Source organism: Natrix helvetica (genome assembly GCF_964273705.1).
Source record: "Natrix helvetica genome assembly, chromosome: 6".
Lineage (NCBI taxonomy): Eukaryota > Metazoa > Chordata > Lepidosauria > Squamata > Natricidae > Natrix > Natrix helvetica.
The window spans coordinates 31,659,454-31,681,153 of record NC_138553.1 but is presented as its reverse complement, the minus strand read 5'-3'; the positions used below and the strand labels follow the sequence as shown (position 1 = coordinate 31,681,153).

General features: G+C 42.4%; 1 protein-coding gene across 5 annotated transcripts in view; it reads right to left on the bottom strand.

The window, feature by feature from the left end:
• Nucleotides 1–5,859: 5,859 nt before the first annotated feature.
• The window catches only part of XPNPEP3 (X-prolyl aminopeptidase 3), a 32,776-nt gene continuing 16,935 nt past the window's right edge, over nt 5,860–21,700 (bottom strand). For 4 of the 5 annotated variants that reach the window (XM_081958136.1, XM_081958138.1, XM_081958134.1 and 1 more), the window contains 6 exons: nt 20,513–20,575; nt 18,571–18,684; nt 12,035–12,120; nt 11,361–11,544; nt 8,216–8,336; nt 5,860–7,570 (listed from right to left, as the gene is read on the bottom strand). In XM_081958136.1, coding sequence (XP_081814262.1) covers nt 7,404–7,570; nt 8,216–8,336; nt 11,361–11,544; nt 12,035–12,120; nt 18,571–18,684; nt 20,513–20,575 — 735 coding nt within the window. In that variant the 3' untranslated portion in view covers nt 5,860–7,403. The remainder of the gene's footprint in view (nt 7,571–8,215; nt 8,337–11,360; nt 11,545–12,034; nt 12,121–18,570; nt 18,685–20,512; nt 20,576–21,700) is intronic. The other variant, XM_081958135.1, reaches the window with a different exon arrangement.

The window sequence follows — 21,700 nt, the reverse complement described above, 5'->3', positions numbered from 1 at the left end:
ACTTCACCAGCATTTAAAACAAAATCTTGCCTTTTCCTTGACACTTGCTTCCTTTTCCTTTAAAAAAAGTAAACTGAGGAAACTCATTAATACCCACCTACCCTGAACCTACCCAAAAGTATTTTTTGAAAATTAGTTTTTCATATACTCACTCCTCTTAAGTAGCTGCTTCTTTGGTTTAACATCTACATACTTTAGGCTTGGAATAACCCTTACCTAAACATATATTTACTAAATAACATAGATTTGCATTAAGTAGGTAGGCAGCTTTTCCTGTAAAATTAAACTTACTGGAGTGCAATACTCTTGTAGAAGCATGAGCTTCTACCAAGAATATATTTCAGCAGTATCCACAACATTTTTCAGTGCCTAAGGTAATTGTCTTGTGAGACCTTCTGAAAGATGGACTATAAATTATAGATTAAATCAAGCAACTCAAACTCCTATTCCAGATTAGTAAATACAGAACACATTGGCATGCAATCCTTTATATAAGCCTTACTGTGAATAATCACTAAATAGGTATGTTGAAGTAAACATGCACAGAAATGTTACCTGGCCTGTTCTATACTAACACATATCAATTAGTATAGAACAAAAATTAGTAACCTGCAGCTCTTAAACTCTATATGGCTCATGGCCTAATTCTAATAGTCCTCTAGAAGAGGTCAATTTGGATCTAATTATGAAAGTGTTCTTCCTCTAAAGTTTGAAAGTTGGAACAGAGAAAAATATGTCAGATGATGAATAAATAGTAACAGAAAGAAATAAAAACTGTCAAAGAGAAGGATGTTTCTATCCACTTCTGCTGCTGTCTTCTTACTGTGGCCCTAATTTTTTTTAAAAAAGATGCCTATGCCTAATAAAGAGTGAAATGAATTCAAGAAAATACCCATGCAGTAATCACTTCAGATTTCAAAAGTGTCATATTATTGTAGAATCTAGTTACTTATCAAGGATTTTTTTTAGACTTTAAAGGTGTATCAAGAAATAATAATAGAAGTAACACTGTTTTAGATCCATGAAAAGGTGTATTAAATAGAAAATAAAAGGACTCTTCAGCATTTCATTCTTTTCTGCTTTTAAAACAATGGGAATGCCAGGAAAATGGCCTGAAAAAGAAGACAAAGGTCCTTGAAAGAAGTTTGTAGGGCTCCTTTCTTTGTTGCCTGGAAAATACTTTTTTCAACACAAGAGTCTCCTTAAGCTTCTGATCAGAGCTTTGTACAAACTGTTCAATAAAATTAAATAGTTTAGCTTAGCAGCAGTATAGATTAGGTGGTTCTCTAGCATATCAGAAACTTCATTAATTTTTTTGCAAAATGCTAAAAAAGGAAAAGGTTTTCCAGTCCTTCTCTTTGAAATTATTTTATTTTAACTGGGTAAAACCTTCATATATCTCAAAGGAATTGGCTTTTGATAAAAGGTTTCCATTATATTAGCCCCATATTTTTTCTCAAAACCCAAATGTTCTATGGCAGGAGTGTCAAACTCAAGGCCCATGGGCCGGATTCAGTCCGCAGGTGCTTAGATCTGGCCCACAGGATACCCTGAAAACAGCTGGGGGGGGGGCTGCGAGTGGAACTCCGGGCTCCATTTTCACTGGCAGAAGGCTGCAGGAGACTGTCCAGGCCGAAAACAGGCCCTGCAGGGGACATGGGCAGCTCTGCTGGGCTCTGTTTTCACTGGTAAGCAAAACAAACTAAAAGCAGAAATGTTTCCTCTTTTGCATTTGAGCATCCAAGGGACAGAAAAGGAGAAAGGGAAAGAGGAAAGACAAAGAAAAAGATGGGAAAAAAGCAAGGAAGGAAAAAAAGAAAAAGGAAGGAAGTCCTGCCTTAACACTTGGTCACCAGCAGATGGTAAGCTCCTCTGGAGGACAATGGTTTGGCATTTTCCCTGGTCTCTTTCCTCGCTGGAGACAATGGATTCCCCCAGTCCTGCCCAGGCCACCATAGGTGCTGACACAAGTGAGGTTGAGCTGGCCACACCCACCCCAGCCACACCCACCTTGCCCCTGAGGTCAAACAACTCTGATGTGGCCCTCAATGAATGTTCTATGGCAGGGGTGTCCAAACTTGGGAACTTTAAGACTTGTGGACTTCTGGGAGTTGAAGTCCACAAGTCTTAAAGTTCCCAAGTTTGGACACCCCTGTTCTATGGGGATAAAATACCAACCTTCTTCCAGCTGACTTAGGAAAAAACTATTACAAAAAGGATGCAACAAAAGTAATCTGATGACTACTATAGGGTACTAATCAGGTTAGTTATTAAAAGGATGCAATTGTCCTTTCCTCTCTATTCATTGACATCCATAATTAAAAATGGATTGAAGGGAAATCCGCATGTGTCAAGATTTCATAACAGAAAGAACATGAACTGCCTCTACCTATGAAAGCAAACCTTTTTCAAAAGGTGAATGCTTTAAGCCCATACTTTCTTAAAACTATCCAATATTTTATCTACTGTATTTTTTGGAGTATAAGATGCACCGGAGTATAAAGAGCACCAAGATTTTGAAGAGGCAAATTTTTTAAAAAAGTAAGTAGGTAGATAGAGGGATTGAGAGGGAGAGAGAGAGAAATACAGTAGGTAGGGAGGGAGAGAGAGAGTAGGTAGGTAGATATAGGGAGAGAGAGAAATACAGTAGGTAGGGAGGGAGAGGGTAGGTAGGAAGGTAGGTGGAGAGAAATACAGTTGGTAGGTAGAGAGAGAGGAATACAGTAGGTAGGTAGAGAGAGAGAGAAATACGGTAGGTAGGTAGAGGGGTAGAGAGAAATACAGTTGGTTGGTAGGTAGGGAGAGAGAGAGTAGGTAGATAGATAGGTAGATGGAGGGAGAGAGAGAAATTTAGTAGGGAGGAAGGGAGAGAGAGAGAGAAGGTAGATAGGTAGGTAGATAGAGGGAGGGAGGAAGGAGAAATACAGTAGGGAGGGAGGGAGAGAGAGTAGGTAGGTAGATGTTTCCAGGTGTATTTATCCATGTGCTGGAGAAGGAAATCACTGACAACCTGCAGCACCTAAGTCTTTGTTTCTGCTGGCACAGCACTTGATCAATGTAATTCTCATCAATCACTCTAACTAGAGCTTTTCGAAAGGGGGAAAAAGTTTTTGCACTCTGCAAACCTCACCAAAACGGTCTGTTTTTCGTAAAAATGGGCCCGTTTTTTGACAAACAAAATTGCATACATAGCCTTATGGAGGCTTATAGAGTGCTGCTGTGGGCAAAAAACAGCCTATTTTTGCTCATTTCTGCCCTCCCCAGCCCCCAGGAGTTCTCTGAAAGCCTCCATAAGGCTAGGCGCAGCCATTTTGGTGAAGGGACAGGGCTTTGGGAGGCAAAAAAATGTTGTATTCAATGTATAAGGCACACCCAGATTTTCAGCCTGTTTTTTAAGGGAAAAAAGTGCTCTTATACTCTGAAAAATATGGTATGTACAAGTAGTTCTTGACCTGATTCCACTTGTCACTGTAATTTTGGTTCCTAAGCTATGCAGTAGTTAAAATGAGTTATCATGAGATTGTTGATTTTACAATCATTTTTACTTTGGTCATTAAGCCCATCACTGCAGTTCTTATGTGAATCATATGGCTGTTAAGTAAATCATGAGGTCACTCAGCAAATCCTGATTCCCCAATTGATTTTGCTTGTTAAAAGCCGGCTGGGAAGGTCGTAAATTGCAATCACGTGACCACAAGATGTTGCAGCTGTTGTAAATGCAAGCCAGTTGTCAATCATCTTAATTGCAATTGTGACTGTAGGTGAGGTGCAACAGTCGTAACTTTGATGATGGGTCAAGTTTGTGGGTGTGTAGCTAATGAGTAGGCTAGCTTGGTCAATCAACAGTGAGACACTGGTGAAGTGGGCACAGCAGTACCTGCGTTGCATGAGAAAAATACATCTTCCTTCTCTTGTCCTTACCACTTTCTATAGAAGGACAATCAAGAACATCCTATCACATTGCATTATTGTCGGTGCAGAGTGGTAAGGATGACAGAAAAGATTATTGGTAGTTCTTCTATTTCTTTGTTCTATTCACAACATAGCATATAAGCGATGCTTGAACAGGGTCCGCAGTATTGCCTGGGATGCTATGCATCCTCTTCATGACCTCTTTTCCTTGTTACCTTCTGGAAGGAGGTTTTTGTGGTATCCGAAGCAGAACATCTAGATGCAGTCAGTGTTTTGTTCCATGTAGCATTAACCTTTGTGAATGCTCAAGTTTCCTTTCTGCTATGGATTCAAAATGGATAGTGATTTATATACGTATGTATAGGTAGGTGTGTGTATGCATGTATGTGTATATACATATGTGTGTGTATGTATATAGCGTGCATATGTGTGTTATGTATGTGTATGGGTAGATATATATTTTCTTTTGAGAGCAGGCAACAGAACTTCATTTTTAATGTGGGTCAATATGCTCACAGTAAAAATGACAATAAAGGTTATCTTATCTGTCTTAAGTCACTTTTTCCAAGGTCATCATAACTTTGATAAACAGTCATAATCAAAGGCTGTTTGTACTACTAAAACTCGTGTGACTGTAACTTTCAATTGGGTGAAATGGTATACCACAGGAGTCCCAACCCCTGAGGCATGGACCAGCACTGGTTCACGGCCTGCCAGGAACTGGTGCACGCAAGGAAGTTAAGCCCCATCTATGCACATGCGGGATGCAGGCAGCACGCAAAACCACGTTCTCCCCAATTCTCAGAAAAAACACTCTCCATGAAACTGATCCCTGATTCCCAAAAGATGAGGGGGGGGGGAGGGCTGCTGGTCTATCATATGGCAACAATTTTTGAATCAATGCACACCACATGGATTAACTTTCAGAATGTGTCCAAAATCCGGAGGCATGACAGTTATGGGATTGAATTTTAGTACTGTGGGTGCTTCAGTGCAGCTGTGCCACTGTAGTCAGTTGTGATCACATGATCATCATTTCTGACACTCCTGGTTAGCCTCCTACAAAGAAAGTCAATGGGAAAGCCAGCTGGTAGTTGGAAATGGCTTCCACTCCCATTGCTTGTTTGGCCACTTGCCATCATTCTGTTATTCTGTTTAGGTGAGAAAATACCACATTTCCCCAAATGGCTGCTGAGTCTTCCAGCAGTGGCCGCTCTAGGGATGCCAGACAGAGAGTCTTCCGGCAACTGAGTTTTGGAGTTTGGAAGCCGGAGAAGAGGTTATGCTCGGAGCGCGGCAGCGCCGGTGCCCTGGCCCTGTAGGGAGAGCTGGGCCACGGCATGGTGAGGCTGAGAGGCATGCTTGCTGGGGGCGGAGCAGGCGCTCGAGCAGCCCTCTTCTCCAGCCGGGCAGAGCTCCATGCACTGACCTAGGGGGTATCCCTAATGTGCCAAGCCGCGGGAGCTGGGGGTCGGGCAAAGCGCTGCGTGCCTTGGCGTCTTAGGGGTACCTCCTAAGTCAGTGAATGGTGCTCTGCCCGGCTGGAGAGGAGGTTTGCTGGGCGGCTGCTCGTGAGTGTGGTCACCTCATGGCTGCTTTGCCCCTGAGGCTGTGCCCGGTTTTTGGGAGCCCGCTTGCAAAGGAGCAGCCGCCCAGCAACTCCCCCCTCCGGCCAGGCAGAACGCCACTCCCCAACCTAGCAGTATTCTGAAGGCACCAAGCAATGTGAGCGCCTTCCCTCCCGGCTTGGTGCCTTCGGGGTACCACTAGGTTGGTGAGCGGTGCTCTGTCTGGCTGGGGGGGGGGGGGGGATGCCCAGGGGGCTTATTTTCGGGGGTGGGCTTATATTTTTGCCCACCCGAAAAATGTGGCAAGGCCTTACTTTCAGGACAGGTCGTATTTTCGGGGAAACACGGTGTCTTTGAAACAATGATCCAGTCGGTCTTGGGTTATTTAATATACGCTTAAAACAGATTTGTATCTTCAGTGGCTTTCACTGATAAAAAGGCTAGAAACTTCTCATTTTAGGATATTGAAGAAAAGAGGTTAACTGACAAGGGGGGGGGGGGAAGGTTTCTGTAAGCCGAGTTTTAAATATTATTGTTGAAATTATATTTTCACCAATACAGATATTTTTCTTTTTAGAATAAAACATTTTTGTTATTACACATCTGTAATAATTACATTGTACAGAGACATCAACTTTCAAAAATGCAAAAAGCACTTCACAAAAAGTATTCACCAGATAATTATGTAACATTTCATTTTTTTATAAAAATTCCTTGGTAAACAATTTGATTTGACCCAACTAGAATAGTACTAAGCTTTAATCATATTTATGAACTTATTAGTGTACTTATTTTTATGTTTCTACTTTTGTTTTGTTCTTCGGATAATATGTGGTATTAAGACCTCAACCTTAAAACAGAGTATTCTGTAAGAATTTCAAATAAAAAATATCCTGATGCTTTGCATCACTTCAGATACAGTCTTATATCAATTGCTAGATTTTCCCACAATATAAAGAATTGGAGTGTTACCACTTTTTGGGTTACCATTTCTATGTATGTAGTCAAAGAAAAGGGCAATTTAATATAAATACAGTACTTTTCATAGTTTGGATCCCAAAGTGCTTCTGTGTTCACATCTCCTATGAGAGGTTGAATACATAAAAGAAAAAATACAGTAATCACAACTTCATTGATAAGCATCTTGAATCTAGTCTGATTCACTGTGAGTTTATCAAACGAGCTCATATTATTTTAACCTAAAACTGACATTTTTAATCATTAAAGCCAAGTCATCAATATATGCAGGACTGAGTGTGCTTAAACACATTGTGATCAATAGCTTTGTCACATCTAATCCTGAACAGGGATTTGTCTTTAACTGTCCTTTCTATATAATACCCTCAGTTTCACATTAATGGATTTCCCAACACTGCAGCCCTTCTTGTATTTTCTGAAAAGGGGAAAATTTTTTTCTAACTTCAAGTTTGAGGGCGCTCTTTTTTTTTCTTTGTACAATGGAAATTACTGCATCCAGAAAAATATTCTTTTTTTTCTTTTCAGCTCTTACAACTAAAAAACTAAAACTGAAATTTAATTGTTACGGACACACATGTGCAGTTTGAGAAATGTCAGTACAACTGATACTCAATACATCTCTGTAAATAACATCATCACAGTATAAGCACAGAAAGAAATAGACCAAATGATAGGATGCAGAATTCTGTTTCATCAGCTTTGTTTAGTATTAGCATAACTTTAAAATGCATGTTAAACAGTAATGTACATTTTCCCATTTAAATAGTGTAATTGAGCCTGGCAAAATATTTACATACAGTTTCTTGCAAGTAATATTTTTCTAGTAGGATTCTTCCTAGTTAAACAATCCTATAAGTTATGAAAAATTGTATTATATATGAGTGTGTAGATTTAGATTTTCCAATCTAAACCCGAGCAAAATATAAAAAAGGCAGCGAAGAACAATCAAAGGCTACAACTGCAAACCTGTTCAATATCATAGATCTCCTTTGGGCAATCTGCAGACAAGATTAATGGTACATTCTCTGTCACCACCACATCATCCTCAATGCGTATTCCTAAGCCACGGAATCGTTCAGGGGCACTTGTATCATCTTCAGGTATGTAAATGCCTGGAAATAAAAAAAACTGATCAAAATCTAGCAGATTCAGTTTGTAACTTATACAGTATATTCCTTCAGGGTTTAGAAGGCATAGCACAAAAGACAGGTTTTATCTCCACAGGTCAAGAATCAACAGCTAGTGTATGTCCACCTTGATCCAATTGATATAATGAAATACACAGAACTTCGTTTTGTACCAGTAGTGGAACCACTGGGCCAAACTTACTAGGCTAGAATAGTTTTTACAAGCTACTTTACCCTGATATAAATTCAGTTAAGCACTCTTTTAAAAATTATGTTCCTACAGACTAAAGATCATGAAGGTTGTTTGTTCATAGTTAAATCTATGAAGCAAATGGCAGTATTTTCTGGATAGTTCTCAATGCCTCTAAGATGATTACTTTCTCACATTTATGGGGCTGGATAATAGAAACAGAGACAGGTTATGTTAAGAATCTGAAGCTATTTAAGAACAAAAGAGAAAAACAATTAAACTGACATTTTTGAGCATTTTTTAAAGAATAAATCTTTGAAAATAATTTTTGAGAAATGATTGTAGCAATCATTGCATAAATAACTTGGCATTCTTCTTTTCAAGATACCACACACAGACACACATCTTTTTATACTGATTTCACCAGTGCACTATTTTACCTGGCTCAATGGTGATCACCATGCTTGGCTGGAGGAGAGTTGATCGAGATACATCAGGTGTATCATGAACATCCATTCCCAGATAATGTCCTACATGATGTGGACAGTATTTCCGAACAGCCTATGAGGCAAAAAAAAAAAAAAAAACCATTCCTAAAACAAATAAAATTTGGAGCAATGTTGGATGGATATTCTTCAGGACAAAATGTGCTAGAAACATACAATGAAAAGAAAATATAACATTAATTGGTTGTTCTTATAAATACAACCATTATGTTTTGTGTAGGTACCATCTTCTGCTTTGTATGTATCAAATTTCTGTTTGCTGTAAGGGCAACAGACTCTGGTCTTTAAGCAAAATATATAAATGACCATCAGTTTGGTATTAAAGGCAAATAGTGTCTGTTTTGAGCTCCGAGGTACCTTTGATCTTTTAACTGGCAGATTCCTCTGTGGGTAAAAAATTAATATTACATGGAATTGTGAGGCCATCACTTACTTCATTACCTTGCCTAAACTTTATGCAATATTTATTCAAAACCATTTGACCTAAGTGGTTTTCTTGTTCAAAACCTCATCACTGTTTCCAGCAGTCCAGCATGACCATCACTATTTTTCAAGTAGGTTGTTCTTACTGAGGTTCTGAAACTTTTCAGTTCCTGTGAATTTCCCAAATCAGAGTAGGCAAGGATCTCAAGAAGCAGCAGTGCGCCTCACTCCGCTAAGCAGTTGGCCTATGTTGTTGAAGTGCACATATTATATCATGGTAGCCATTACTGTATATAGAAATATTCTTAAAGCATATAACAAAGAGCCCAGGATCACTTTCCATTTTAAAATGTTCTCAATACATAATTTGCAAGAGTAGCACATCTCATAACACAGTTTTACTTAGTATGAAATATTTTCCTAAATTTTCCAGTTGAAACAGAAGTTGATACTACTTCAAAATATCCATTGATTTAAGGTGATTTTACTGGAAGTTGCACTAGGTAAAACCATGCTCTGTCCATCTAATATTGCTTATGCCAACAGGTTGCAGTTCTTTAGAGATCCACAATTTTTTTCTTGTCCCATTAGACCAATCCGCTCTCACAGAGAGGGACTTCTCTGGGTACCGTCCACTAAGCAGTGCCAGAGGGCGGCGCCCAGGAGTAGGGCCTTCTCTGTGATGGGCCCAGCCCTCTGGAATGACCTCCCCCCGGATATTAGGATTACCACCGACCTCCGCTCCTTCCGTTCAAAACTCAAGACCCACCTTTTTCAACTAGCAGGCCTGGCTCCAACCATAGCTCCATTTTATTCCTCCTGGCAATTTTTAAACTTGTAATTTCTATTGGGGTTTTAATTTAACTTATTTTAATATTTCTATGTTTTATAATATTGTATTGTGTTTTATACCTCCTCCGTACAATGTGAAATTTTATAATATGTGTTTTTATTTATTGTACGCCGCCCCAAGTCCCTTTGTGGAGAGGGAGCGGCTAACAAATTTAATAAAATAATAATAATAATAGATACTGGGCAGGCAAGTATTTGATTGCTGGACTAAATACCTATTTAAGGTATATTTTGTTGGCTCCCTCAATTTGTGTCAAATTTCAAAATACTGTTATAGTGATGCATTTTTTTATTTGTCCCACAATTTCTGAGATTGATGGGTAGAAAGAGCTTGTACTGAAATATTATAAGTCCTTGTATCTGTCTATGAAAGACCAGGAAAGTATTACACAGGTAAGTTGAATCAAAGTCAGTCATTAACAGATTTCTAGAGCAGGCACTTTCTCATGTACATGGCAAAAAATTATGTGAAAATATCTTCCATAACTATTACCAAAATCTTAAAATGAAGCACTTTTCTCCCCAATTTAGCAATCAAATGTAACAACCTTACTGACAAGTTAGAAAAATCTCACCACTGATCTCTATCTCTTGAATTAATTGTTCTCAGGAATTAAAACTGTGTGTGTGTGTGTGTGTGTGTGTGTGTGTGTGTGTGTGTATGAGATTTTATATATATATATATATATATAAACTCTAAATAGTCTGCCATCTGCTGGATGAAAGAGATACTGTACTGCTGATAACCTTTGACTTGTCACCAACATAGGTACTTCTCAATTCATGACAAAAACTGAGCCTGGAATTATAGTCATAAATTGAGGGATAATGTGACCGTATTTGAACTTACAATTGTATTTACAATAGTGGTTAAGTGAATGCTGTGGTTATGAAGCAAATTCATTTCCCACCATTGCTGTTTTTTTGCCAAAAGCTTGAAGTAAAGGTGACACAGTTGCCAAGAGCCCAAAAGGAGATCATGTGACTATGGGGGGAGGGCTGTTCTAACTCCCAAAATAAATTGTAAGTACCGTATTTTTTGGACTAAAAGACGCACCTTCCCCCACCCCCCCAAAAAAGAGGGTGAAAATCTGGGTGCGTTTTATACACTGAATACAGCATTTTTGGTCTTCTGAAACCCTGCCCCCTTCACAAAAATGGATGTGCACAGGGTTTGGGAGGCCTGCACAGTGCTCCTGGGGGCTGGGGAGGGCAGAAATGAGCGAAGAACGGGCTGGTTTTTTGCTAGTTTTTGCCCACCCAACCTCCAGGAGCACTGTACAAGCCTCCTAAAGGCTATGCATGCCCTTTTTTTGGCAAAAAATGGGCCCGTTTTTTGCTCATTTCCCCCTCCCCAGCCCCCAGGAGCACTTTGCAGGCCTTTCAAAACTCTCTGCATGCCCCATTTTTCACCAAAAATGAGGCGTGCAGAGAGTTTGGAAGGTCTGCAGAGTGCAAAACATTTTTTAAAAAATTTACCTCTTCAAAATCTTGATCGTGTTTTGGTCTGTGACTGTAAATAAAGTATTATATATACTCCAGTGAATCTTATACTCTGAAAAATATGGTAACTGGGAAGGTCCATCATAACTCTAAATGATTTTTAAGGGACAGGTTGTAAATCTATGACTACCTGTATTTTTTTAGACCTGCATCTCTGCAGGAAGCTACTTCTTCAAAACCTTAAATCATGATTTAAAGGGGTGATGATTTAAAGGATTGTTCACTTTTTTTTTACTGTTCACTGTTGTTGTTTTAGCCAGGAAAAAAACAGGCTAAACAGATATGCAAAGAAACCAAGTACCTTGAAGACCTGACCCTCACTAGTGCTATCCTTTAGGATTCCCAACTCTTTCAGCTTCTGTCCAATGAGAGTTAGCATTAAATTGTAGATATTTTCTAGGCTCACACCTGAAGAACAAAGTCTTAGGCATGACTTCTGGACCTCCAGTATAGCCTGGTACAGCTCTGCCTGCGGACTAGTGAACCTGACAATAAGAGAAAAACACAAATCAGCTCAAGTGAGATTTAAGCAGAAAGAAAAGTAAAAATTAAATGCTAAGGTGCATGCACAAAATAATTATGTGGCAGTCCTTTGGATTTGTTCTACTCCAAAATGTTGGTGGACGATTGCACACCTGAACACCTCTCGTTTCAAACCTTTCCGTAATTTTACCTTGGAAAATATCAGTGAACTTGATAAATAATATTTCCCCATTAACATTCTGAAATGAAATAATGACATGCAAACTTTTCTGAATTATCTGGTTTTGCATTACCACAAACTAAAGTCTACCACAACTCTAAACCAGGGGAAGCAGGACGACTGTAGTACATTGCACTAAAAACTGCAACTAGAGTACTGGCAAGGATGATTTCTGAAGTATAATGAAATGAAGAAATCACAATAATGAAACATTTCAGGAAAACCTGGAACTGCAACCAACTTGATGTTCCTTTGCTGGGAACAGGACCTACCTGCCACTGATGGGCCAAGTGCGGGTAATGTCACTCACATAACAAGAGTATTCACACCCTCCGTCCAATAAAACCATTTCTCCATCCTGGAGCACAAAAAAAAGCAATTACTTGGCATTTAAGAATTCCATTTACCGTATTTTTCAGAGTATAAGAAGCACCGGTATATAAGACGCACCCAGGTTTTGAAGAGGCAATTTTTTAAAAAAAGTTGGTAGATAGATAGAGGGAGAGAGAGGGAGAGAGAGAAATACAGTAGGTAGGTAGGGAGAGAGAGAGAGAGAGTAGTTAGGTAGGTAGATAGATAAAGGTATATATATATATATATATACCAGCATATATATATATATTTATTTATTTATTTATTTATTACTTGAACTTATTAGTCGCCCCCTCTCCCCACAGGGACTCGGGGCGATGTACAAAGGTATTATATAGCGTATAGAGGAGGTAAGAATAAATAAATAAGTTACAATACTTAAAAAGTTAAAACCCCAGTGAAATTAACCCTTAAAAACTAAAATTACAATTAAAAATGCCCTGGGCTGGGGAGGTTGTAGAGTTATGCCAGGTCAGCTAGTCGAAACAGGTAGGTTTTCAGCTTCATACGGAAGGAGCGAAGGTCGGTTGTAGTTCTGATGTCTGGGGGGAGGTCATTCCAAAGGGTGGGGCCCACTACAGAGAAGGCCCTACTTCTGGGCGCTGCCCTCTGGCACTCTCTGGAGGACGGCACCCGGAGTAGTCCCTCTCTGTGTGAGTGGACGGGTCGCAGGGATGTATGGGGCAGGACGCGATCCCGCAGGTAACTAGGCCCTGTGCCATGGAGCGCTTTGAAGGTGGTAACCAGTACCTTGAAGCGCACCCGGTAGACCACAGGAAGCCAGTGCAGCTCGCGCAGGATAGGTGTTATATGGGAGAACCTCGATCTCCCCATAATTACCCGCGCGGCTGCATTCTGGACCAACTGCAGTCTCCGGGTGCACCTCAAGGGGAGCCCCATGTAGAGAGCATTACAGTAGTCCAGGCGAGACGTCACCAGCGCGTGAGTGACTGTACGCAAGGCCTCCCGGTCCAAAAGGGGCCGCAACTGGCGCACCAGGCGAACCTGGTGGAACGCCCCTCTCGCCACGGCTGTCACATGATCTTCCATAGACAGCCGGGCATCAAGGAGGACGCCCAAATTGCGTGCCCCTTCCACCGGGGCTAATTGATCATCTCCGATGGTCAGCGATGGCATATGCTGGTTGAACCGGGAAGCCGGAAGCCACAGCCACTCTGTCTTGGAGGGGTTGAGCCTGAGCCTGTTGTCATCCATCCAGACCCGTACGGCTTCCAGACATCGGGACATCACTTCAACAGCCTCGTTGGGGTGGTTTGGGGTGGAAATGTACAGCTGAGTGTCATCAGCATACAGATGGTATCCCACCCCAAAACCACGGATGATCTCACCCAGCGGCTTCATATATATGTTGAACAGGAGAGGCGAGAGGATCGAGCCCTGTGGGACCCCACAGATAAGGGGGCTCGCGGTCGACCTCTCCTCTCCTGCCAACACACATTGCGTCCGGCCAGAGAGGTAGGAGCGGAACCATCGTAATACGGTGCCCCCGACCCCCAACCCCTCCAGACGGCGCAATAGGATACCATGGTCGATGGTATCGAAGGCCGCCGAGAGGTCTAATAGGACAAGGATGGAGGAACAACCCCCATCCTTTGCCCTCCAGAGATCATCCACCAACGCGACCAAGGCTGTCTCCGTGCTGTGACCGGGCCGGAAGCCGGACTGGCGCGGGTCTAGATAATCAGCTTCTTCTAGGTGACGCGGAAACTGCTGAGCCACCACACTCTCAACAACCTTCGCTAAGAAAGGAAGGTTGGAGACAGGACGGTAATTTGCTAGCTCCGTTGAGTCCAGAGAAGGCTTCTTGAGCAGGGGCCTCACCACCGCCTCTTTCAAGGCGGCTGGTAAAAGGCCCTCACCCAGCGAAGCGTTCACCAGCTCCAGTAGCCAGCCTCGTGAGCCCTCCCAGGAGGCCAGTACCAACCAGGAGGGACACGGGTCCAATAAACATGTAGTGGCTCGCAGTCGCCCGCGCAACCTGTCTAAATCTTCGGTGACAACAGGGTCAAACTCCTCCCAGCATGGTCTCTCAAGACTAGCTTCAGACGTCCCCACTGGAGCACTGAGGTGGGTCCATCCCCTTCGGATCCGATCGATTTTATCCTGCAGGAACTCTCCAAATTCCTCTGCCCGGCCCAGTAATGGGGGGTCCCGCTGCCCCTGTGACAAAAGGGAGCGGGTCACCCGAAACAGGGCGGCAGGGCGGTTCTCCGCGGACGCTATAAGGGTGGCACAATACTGACGTTTGGCCACTCTTATTGCCACAAGGTAAGTCCTTACGTAGGCTCTTACTTGTGCTCGGTCGGATTCGGAGCGGGAGGACCTCCACTTGCTCTCTAGGCGTCTCCTAAGGCGTTTCATTGCCCTTAGCTCCCCGTTAAACCAGGGGGCCCGGGTAGAACGTGGCCGTCGAAGAGGCCGCAAAGGCGCCACCCGGTCTAAGGCACCGGCGGCCGCATTATTCCAAGCGGCTACCAGGTCCTCTGCCCGGGGGTGGGGCAGGTCTGCAGGAGGTGGCCCAAGCTCTGCCTGGAACCTATCTGGCTCCATCAGACGCCTGGGGCGGAACCATCTGGGATAGTCTGGTTCCGCCTCCCCGCGGTGGGGAGCAGCGCCAGGGAAGTCCAGCTGGAGAAGTGAGTGATCTGACCATGACAGGGGCGTGATGACTAAATTCCCTCTTCCCAGATCACTCATCCACTGGTCGGAGACAAACACAAGATCAAGTATATGGCCTCTCTCGTGTGTGGGGTCCTGAACTACTTGAGTCAGATCCATGGCTGTCATGGAGGCCATGAATTCCCGGGCTGCCCCGGATGCCTCTCCCGTCGATGGCAGGTTAAAGTCCCCCATCACTAATAGCTTGGGGGTTTCAACCGCCATCTCCGTGATCCGCTCGAGGAGCCCGGGCAGGGCCGCTGATGTATGGCGGGGAGCCAGGTATACTATCAACAGGCCCAGCTGACTCCCTGGGCCCCATTTCACACCCAGAGACTCACAACCAGAAATCTGCGACACAGTGAATTCCCTCGGTGCCAAATCTTCCCGGATGATTATCGCTACCCCACCACCCCTACCTTGGGCCCGTGGCTGGCGGAATACACGGTAACCTGGAGGGCACATTTCCCTGAGGGGCAACCCCCCCTCTGGGCCCAGCCAGGTTTCCGTTATTCCTGCGAGGTCCGGCTCCCCCTCTGTGATCAAGTCACTGATGAGGGGGGCCTTATTAATCACGGACCTCGCATTACATAACATCAGCCTAAGGCCCAGGTTCTGCCGATCCTGTCCACCTAGCCTGCGGGGGTTGGTACAAGCGACCGGGCGTATCCAGCGGCCCCGGTCTCCCAACCGATTATATGTTCTTCTAGTGTCCTCGCGCCCACCCCTCCCTACGACCGTCGCAATTGGAATTCCCCTTGTAGGAATGGTGTTTCCTCCCACCCCCCTCACTCCGCTCCCTTCCGTCCTGACCCCACCTGTTGACCTGGCAATGTCCATATCCCAAGGCAAAGTAGCCCTCCCCCCCTATATGCTGGTTTTGTTGTATTCGGGTCTTTTCCCGTGTAAGGTTGAGATTGTCTTTGCAACGTTTCGGCAGGATCACACCTGCCATCTTCAAGCTGTGGGCTTAAAATGGGAACGGAGCTGCCGTCTTTCTGTAAGTCTTGGTGGGAGGGGATGGGGTGCTGGCTTTGTTTCAGTAAGTGGAATGATTGGTTGTGTGGTTGTATCATGATTGGTAGATTGGTGCTGATTGGTGCAGGTTGTGTGTGCATTGTTGTTTTGTATTTTAACGGCTTGGGTGGTGGGTGGTGTTCGTTTGTTGGCTAGGGCTGGTTTCCAGATGTTTGGTAGGCGGGAGGTATCATCACGTTTGTTCATGCTGTGGGGGTGTTTCTCTATTTCGATGGCTTCCATGATTATTCTCTTGTGGAGGTGTTCTGTTTTGGACCCGAATACAACAAAACCCGTGAAAATCTACGAAAACAAATATATATATATATATATATATATAGATAGATAGATAGATAGATAGATAGATAGATAGATAGATAGATAGATAGATATAGAGAGATAGAGAGATAGAGAGATAGAGAGAGAGAGAGAGAGAGAGAGAGAGAGAGAGAGAGAGAGAGAAATACAGTAGGTAGGTAGGGAGAGAGTGTAGATAGGTAGGGAGAGGGATAGAGAGAGAGAAATAGAGAGAGAGAGAAATACAGTAGATAGGGAGGGAGGGAGAGAGTAGGTAGTTTGGTAGGTAGAGGTATATATAGAGAAAAATAGAGAGAAATACAGTAGATAGATGGGGGGGAGAGAGAGTAGATAGGTATATAAGTAGATAGAAGGTGGTGAGAGAGAAAGAAATACAGTAGGTAGGTAGAGAGAGAGAGTAGGTAGGTACGTAGATGTTTCCAGGTGTATTCATCCATGTGCTGGAGAAGGAAATAACTGACAACCTATAGAACCTAAAACTTTGTTTCTGCTGGGACAGCACTTGATCAATGTAATTCTCATCAACCACTCTAATTAAACAGCTTTCTGAAAGGAAAAAAGTTTTGCACTCTGCAAACCTCCGCAAAAAGGCCCGTTTTTCGTGAAAACGGGCCCATTTCTTTTCAAATAAAAGGCATGAATAGCCTTGGGGGGGCTTGCAGAGTGCTCCCGGTGGGGGGGGGGGGGGCAAAATGAGCAAAAACCGTCCCATTTTTGTGGCAAAAGATTGCATGCATAGCCTTATGGAGGTTTATAGAGTGCAGCTGGGGGCTGGAGTGGGGGCAAACGGCCCATTTTGTGCTCATTTCTGCCCTCCCCAGGCCCCAGGAGCTGTCTGAAAGCCTCCATAAGGCTAGGCACGGCCATTTTAGTGAAGGGACAAGGCTTCAGGAGGCAAAAAATGCTGTATTCGATGTATAAGACGCACCCAGATTTTCAGCCTCTTTTTAGAGGAAAAAAGGTGCGTCTTATACTCCAAAAATATGATAGTGTTATAAAATAGTTTTTTTAAAACAACAAACAAACAAACAAGCCTGGAATTTATCTTTAGTGAGATAATTACATTTGCTTTTTCATCTAATAGTTCAGCAGAGTGTAGTTTTTTATAGTGTACTGTCCTTCTTTGCAAGCTTTGATCTTCAGCTTATTTTAACACTTACCATCACACTTATTTATTATTGTATTATATACTTTATTCATTAAACACGAAACTCAGCCAACTGAACCTTCAAAAATACACCATAAATACCATTGACTGGTGCTAATGGTTGATACGGGTTGCTGCCAGCGTCCTAGGTATCAATCAAGTACCTTCTTAAAATATAAGATGTTCCGAATAGCGCTATTTTTTGCAGTTCCGCTGGTGTTATTGCAGGAAGCTGCAATTTGTTGATGTATCTTATAAAATTCTTGGACATGGTGCCAAATGCCTTGATGACAATGGGTATCACTGTTACATGCTTCATCCATAGCCGTGTAGTTTCGATGGCCAGGTCACGATATTTCATTATTTTTTCTAGTTCTTTTTCTTTGACGCTGGCATCTCCTGGAACATCGATATCAATAAACTGTACATTTCGGCCCTCTACAACTGTTATATCTGGCATTTTGTGCTCCAAATGACAATCCACAAGATCTTCACCTTCTCATTTTCGATAACTTTTTCCACTTTATGTTCCCAAAGAAAAGTGCCAAGATGAGAAAGTCTGATCTAACTTAACAGCTGTTGGTATGTTAATTTCACTTACTTTAATTTAAGTACTATCTTTTAATCACACCCACTTTTATTGGCAAATAGCGGTCATATTCATCAAGCACATTGGTGGGGAAGGAGGCTAAGAAAAGGCCTCCTGAAAAATCCATTTTTCTCACGAAACAAGCACCTAAATCAACCAAATCACATGAGTAGTGGCAGATATTATTGGGGGCCATGCTGCAAGACCTGTTCAGAGATAAGATTGCTTTTATATTCTTTATACAAATCCCTATATTTCCTCATTAAAAGATTTATATACAGTACAGCTGTAAGATTATTCCTAAACTGCATAGAACGAGGAAGTAGATTTTTATCAGTAGCAATATAGGACAGTCAGAAACACACTAGAATGCAGGAGAACTAGTTATGGTCTATTCAGTTTAAGAAGGTACTCAGAAACAGGATTATATCCTCTTTTAAAACTGTACTTCCATACCTATCTTCTTAAGCGGCTTAGTCCTTCAAGGTGGGTAAAATGAAGATCCAAATTGTTGGGGGCAATATGCTGACTCTGTAAACAGCTTAGAAAGGGCTGTAAAAGCACTATGAAGCGGTATATAAGTCTAAGTGCTATTGCTATTACTGCAGTACATCTTCATTTATTTCTTTGGGGGGGGGGGTTCAGTAGGTAATAATACTATTATGTCGCAGAGTTCATTCAGTTACCTTGATAAGTTGATTGTTTTTCACATAATGCAAGGTATTGGACCTGTTGCCACCAGCAACCACAGGAGGATAAGCTAAAATATCAGCACCACGAGCCCGGCACTCAAATTCAAACTGGAAATAAAATAATCCATTAATTGGTGAAATAAATGCACAGCCAAGCCCTCTCTCACAAAGCCTCTGTCAATGCCAATACTTAGGCTAGCAAACTAGCTAAGTATATGGGATACACTGTATGTTTGAATAAGACCACTTAATTCAGCTGAATTAAGTTTTCTCAAGTCAGGTGGTTCTCGCTTAACAATCATTCATGATTCTTCAAACTTACAACAGTGAATGAATGAATGGTACTTATGACTGAACTTTCAACAATTGCAGTATCACTGTAGTCACATAATCACCGTTTGTATCCTTCTTTGCCAACTTCCTACAAACAAAGTCAATGGGAAAGCTGACAGGAATTCACAAAAGGGAATTACAAGACATCCTTGCTTAACGACTGGCGATGATTCACTTATCAACGGAAAGTGCCATAATTTCCATTGCTAAGCAGCACAGTCATGTGTCATCATGCTTTACGACTGTGTCACTTAGCAATGGAAATTGTGATCCCAATTACTATGGTTGAATAAGGATGATCTTTAATGGATCTATATCATAGTTTTCTGTGAGGCCAAAAAAAATGAGCAACCATATAAAACAGAACTGTCAAACTCCCGGGGCCTTGGGCTGGATGCATCATGCGCTGGCCACACCCACGCCCGGTTTAGCAAAGGGGGAAAAAGTCCCGATATGTCATGTGATGCTGCTGTGGCGACATGAGTTTAACACCCCGATATAAAAGCTATTCTTAGCTCCTTGAAGGAAGTATAGTATATTAACCCATAGAGCAAGCTACTGCTTAAGTAAAGTACTTAACAGCCTCAGATACTGCAGTCAGTGGAGAGGAATTCTTTTGTTCAGTACCATCTGAAAAGCCATACATTTCTCTTCCCTCCTACAGTATGTGAACGAAAGAAACCTAATATGCTGTGGGAAGCAAAAGTATATAACATGTCTAATGTTTTTTTCAGGAAAAAACTACCAAGAACTGGGTGATTGTTTTAAAACAGCAAAATCAAATGTAGTTTTTCTTATGTGCTTCTATTTATGCCCGGTTTCCCCACCACCTCCTATATTTATCCTGATCTGGGTTCATATCCATAGGAGTAGCAAATCAGTCAATAATTTCTTTCACTAGATGAAAGAAATGTGAAACACTAGGAGGAACTGACCTCATTAATTTTTGGGGGGTTTGTGGTAGGCTGTATTTCCTACTCAAATTTGTTCCTTTAAAAAGGAAGAGATTTTAGTCTGTACTTATTCTCACATTTTCATTACGTTTGAGGGGGTGGCTGTTGGCACTTTCAACTGTTAATTAGAACCAAAACATATTTTTTGATACTATACATGTGTAGGAGAATGTTTGTAGGGAAAAATACTTCTGAATTAAAATGTGCAAACACATCAAGTAACACTGCACTATTTTTTCTTGGAATTTCATTTTCATAACAAGTATTCCTAAGGAAAGATAATGTTCATGAAGTGTAATATAATTAGCGCTGAAGAGCAAAATCCTCTCATTGTTCAGATGAAAGTCTATCAATAGTCCCCTACACACATCTATTCAAAAGCACATCTTACCAAGTTCAAAGGGATTTACTATCTGCAAGAGACATTTTCTTAATAAATATTTTCTACACTTTATTAAAATCCTGGTCTCTCTCTTAATGTTCTCCTTTGGTATCCATCCTGCAAGTTCTAAATTAAGTGTCAACATGAGGATTAATAGAAACCTATCATATGCATATGAGCATACGCATTGTATGTGAATACAACCTAAAAACTGGTTGTCTGGTTACAGTGAAGGACTATTTTCCACAATGCAAAAAAAACCACATACCTTAGCGTATAAAAATGCTTCGTCCACTGGTGCTTTACTTGTAAACATAGTCTCTATGAATGCCTGTTGAAATGCAGTAATAAAAACTATTAATGAATATGTTAGTTTCCAAAGTATGAGATAAGGGGATCAGCTCTCTTGGATCTGATTCTAACCAGTGAGGAAGAGCTGGTTGAGGAGCTGAATATACCATATTGGGATTCAATATACCATCAAATGAGAAATTGGATCATAGCTGTAAATGTACACTTTGGATTATGATGTATTATAGAAAGTGATCAGTTATGTTTGATTTCTTCTTCACCGGTATTTGTCATACTAACTCATACGATGATAATCTTATTATGTGAAGCATAGGGGACTATAGTGGTACTTGTTGACAGAAGGCTTTCCACAAACACAATTTCTGGAATAAATCATCAGCATCAGATCCAGAAACTTCCTAGTACAGCGATGGTGATCCTTTTTTGGCTCGTGTGCCATAAGTGGGGGGAGCGCAGGGGGCTCGTGCACGGGTGTGCCACACCCATAATGCAATGCACGAGCATGCGCGCACTACAGGCGCAATCCCCCATTGCATCCTTTTTTCGCACTCTCCAGGCTTCAGAGGCTTTATAGGAGCCTGGGGAGGGCGAAAAAAAGCCTCCTCCCCCCCACCCCGGAGGAGCTCCGGAGGCTTCAGGGACCTTCAGGCTTCCCTAATGCCTCCAGAGGGGAAAAAAAAAAAAAAAAACCTCTACGAGCAAACCGGAAGTGACTTCCGGTTTGCTCGAAGGGTCGTTTTGAGCACTCCGGAGGCTTGAGAGACCTTCAGGAGGCCTCCTTCAGGGACCTTCAGGAGGCTCCGGAGGCTTCAGGGACCTTCAGGAGGCTCCGGAGGCTTCAGGGACCTTCAGGAGGCTTCGCTGAATCCTCCGTAGCACTTACAATGACCCTCCGAGCAAACCGGAAGTGACTTCCGGTTTGCTCGGAGGGTCGTTTTGAACGCTCTGGAGGATTCAGTGACCTTCAGGAGCCTTTCCTGAAGCCTCAGGAGCATTTAAAACGATCCTCCGAGCAAACCGGAAGTCCGTTCCCGAACTTCCGATTTGCCCATAGGGCCAGTTTTTTGTGCTCCGGAGGCTTCAAGGAAGCTCATGTAGCCCCCGGAGGGCCTCTGGGGGCGGGGGAGGCTCTTCTCGCCCTCCC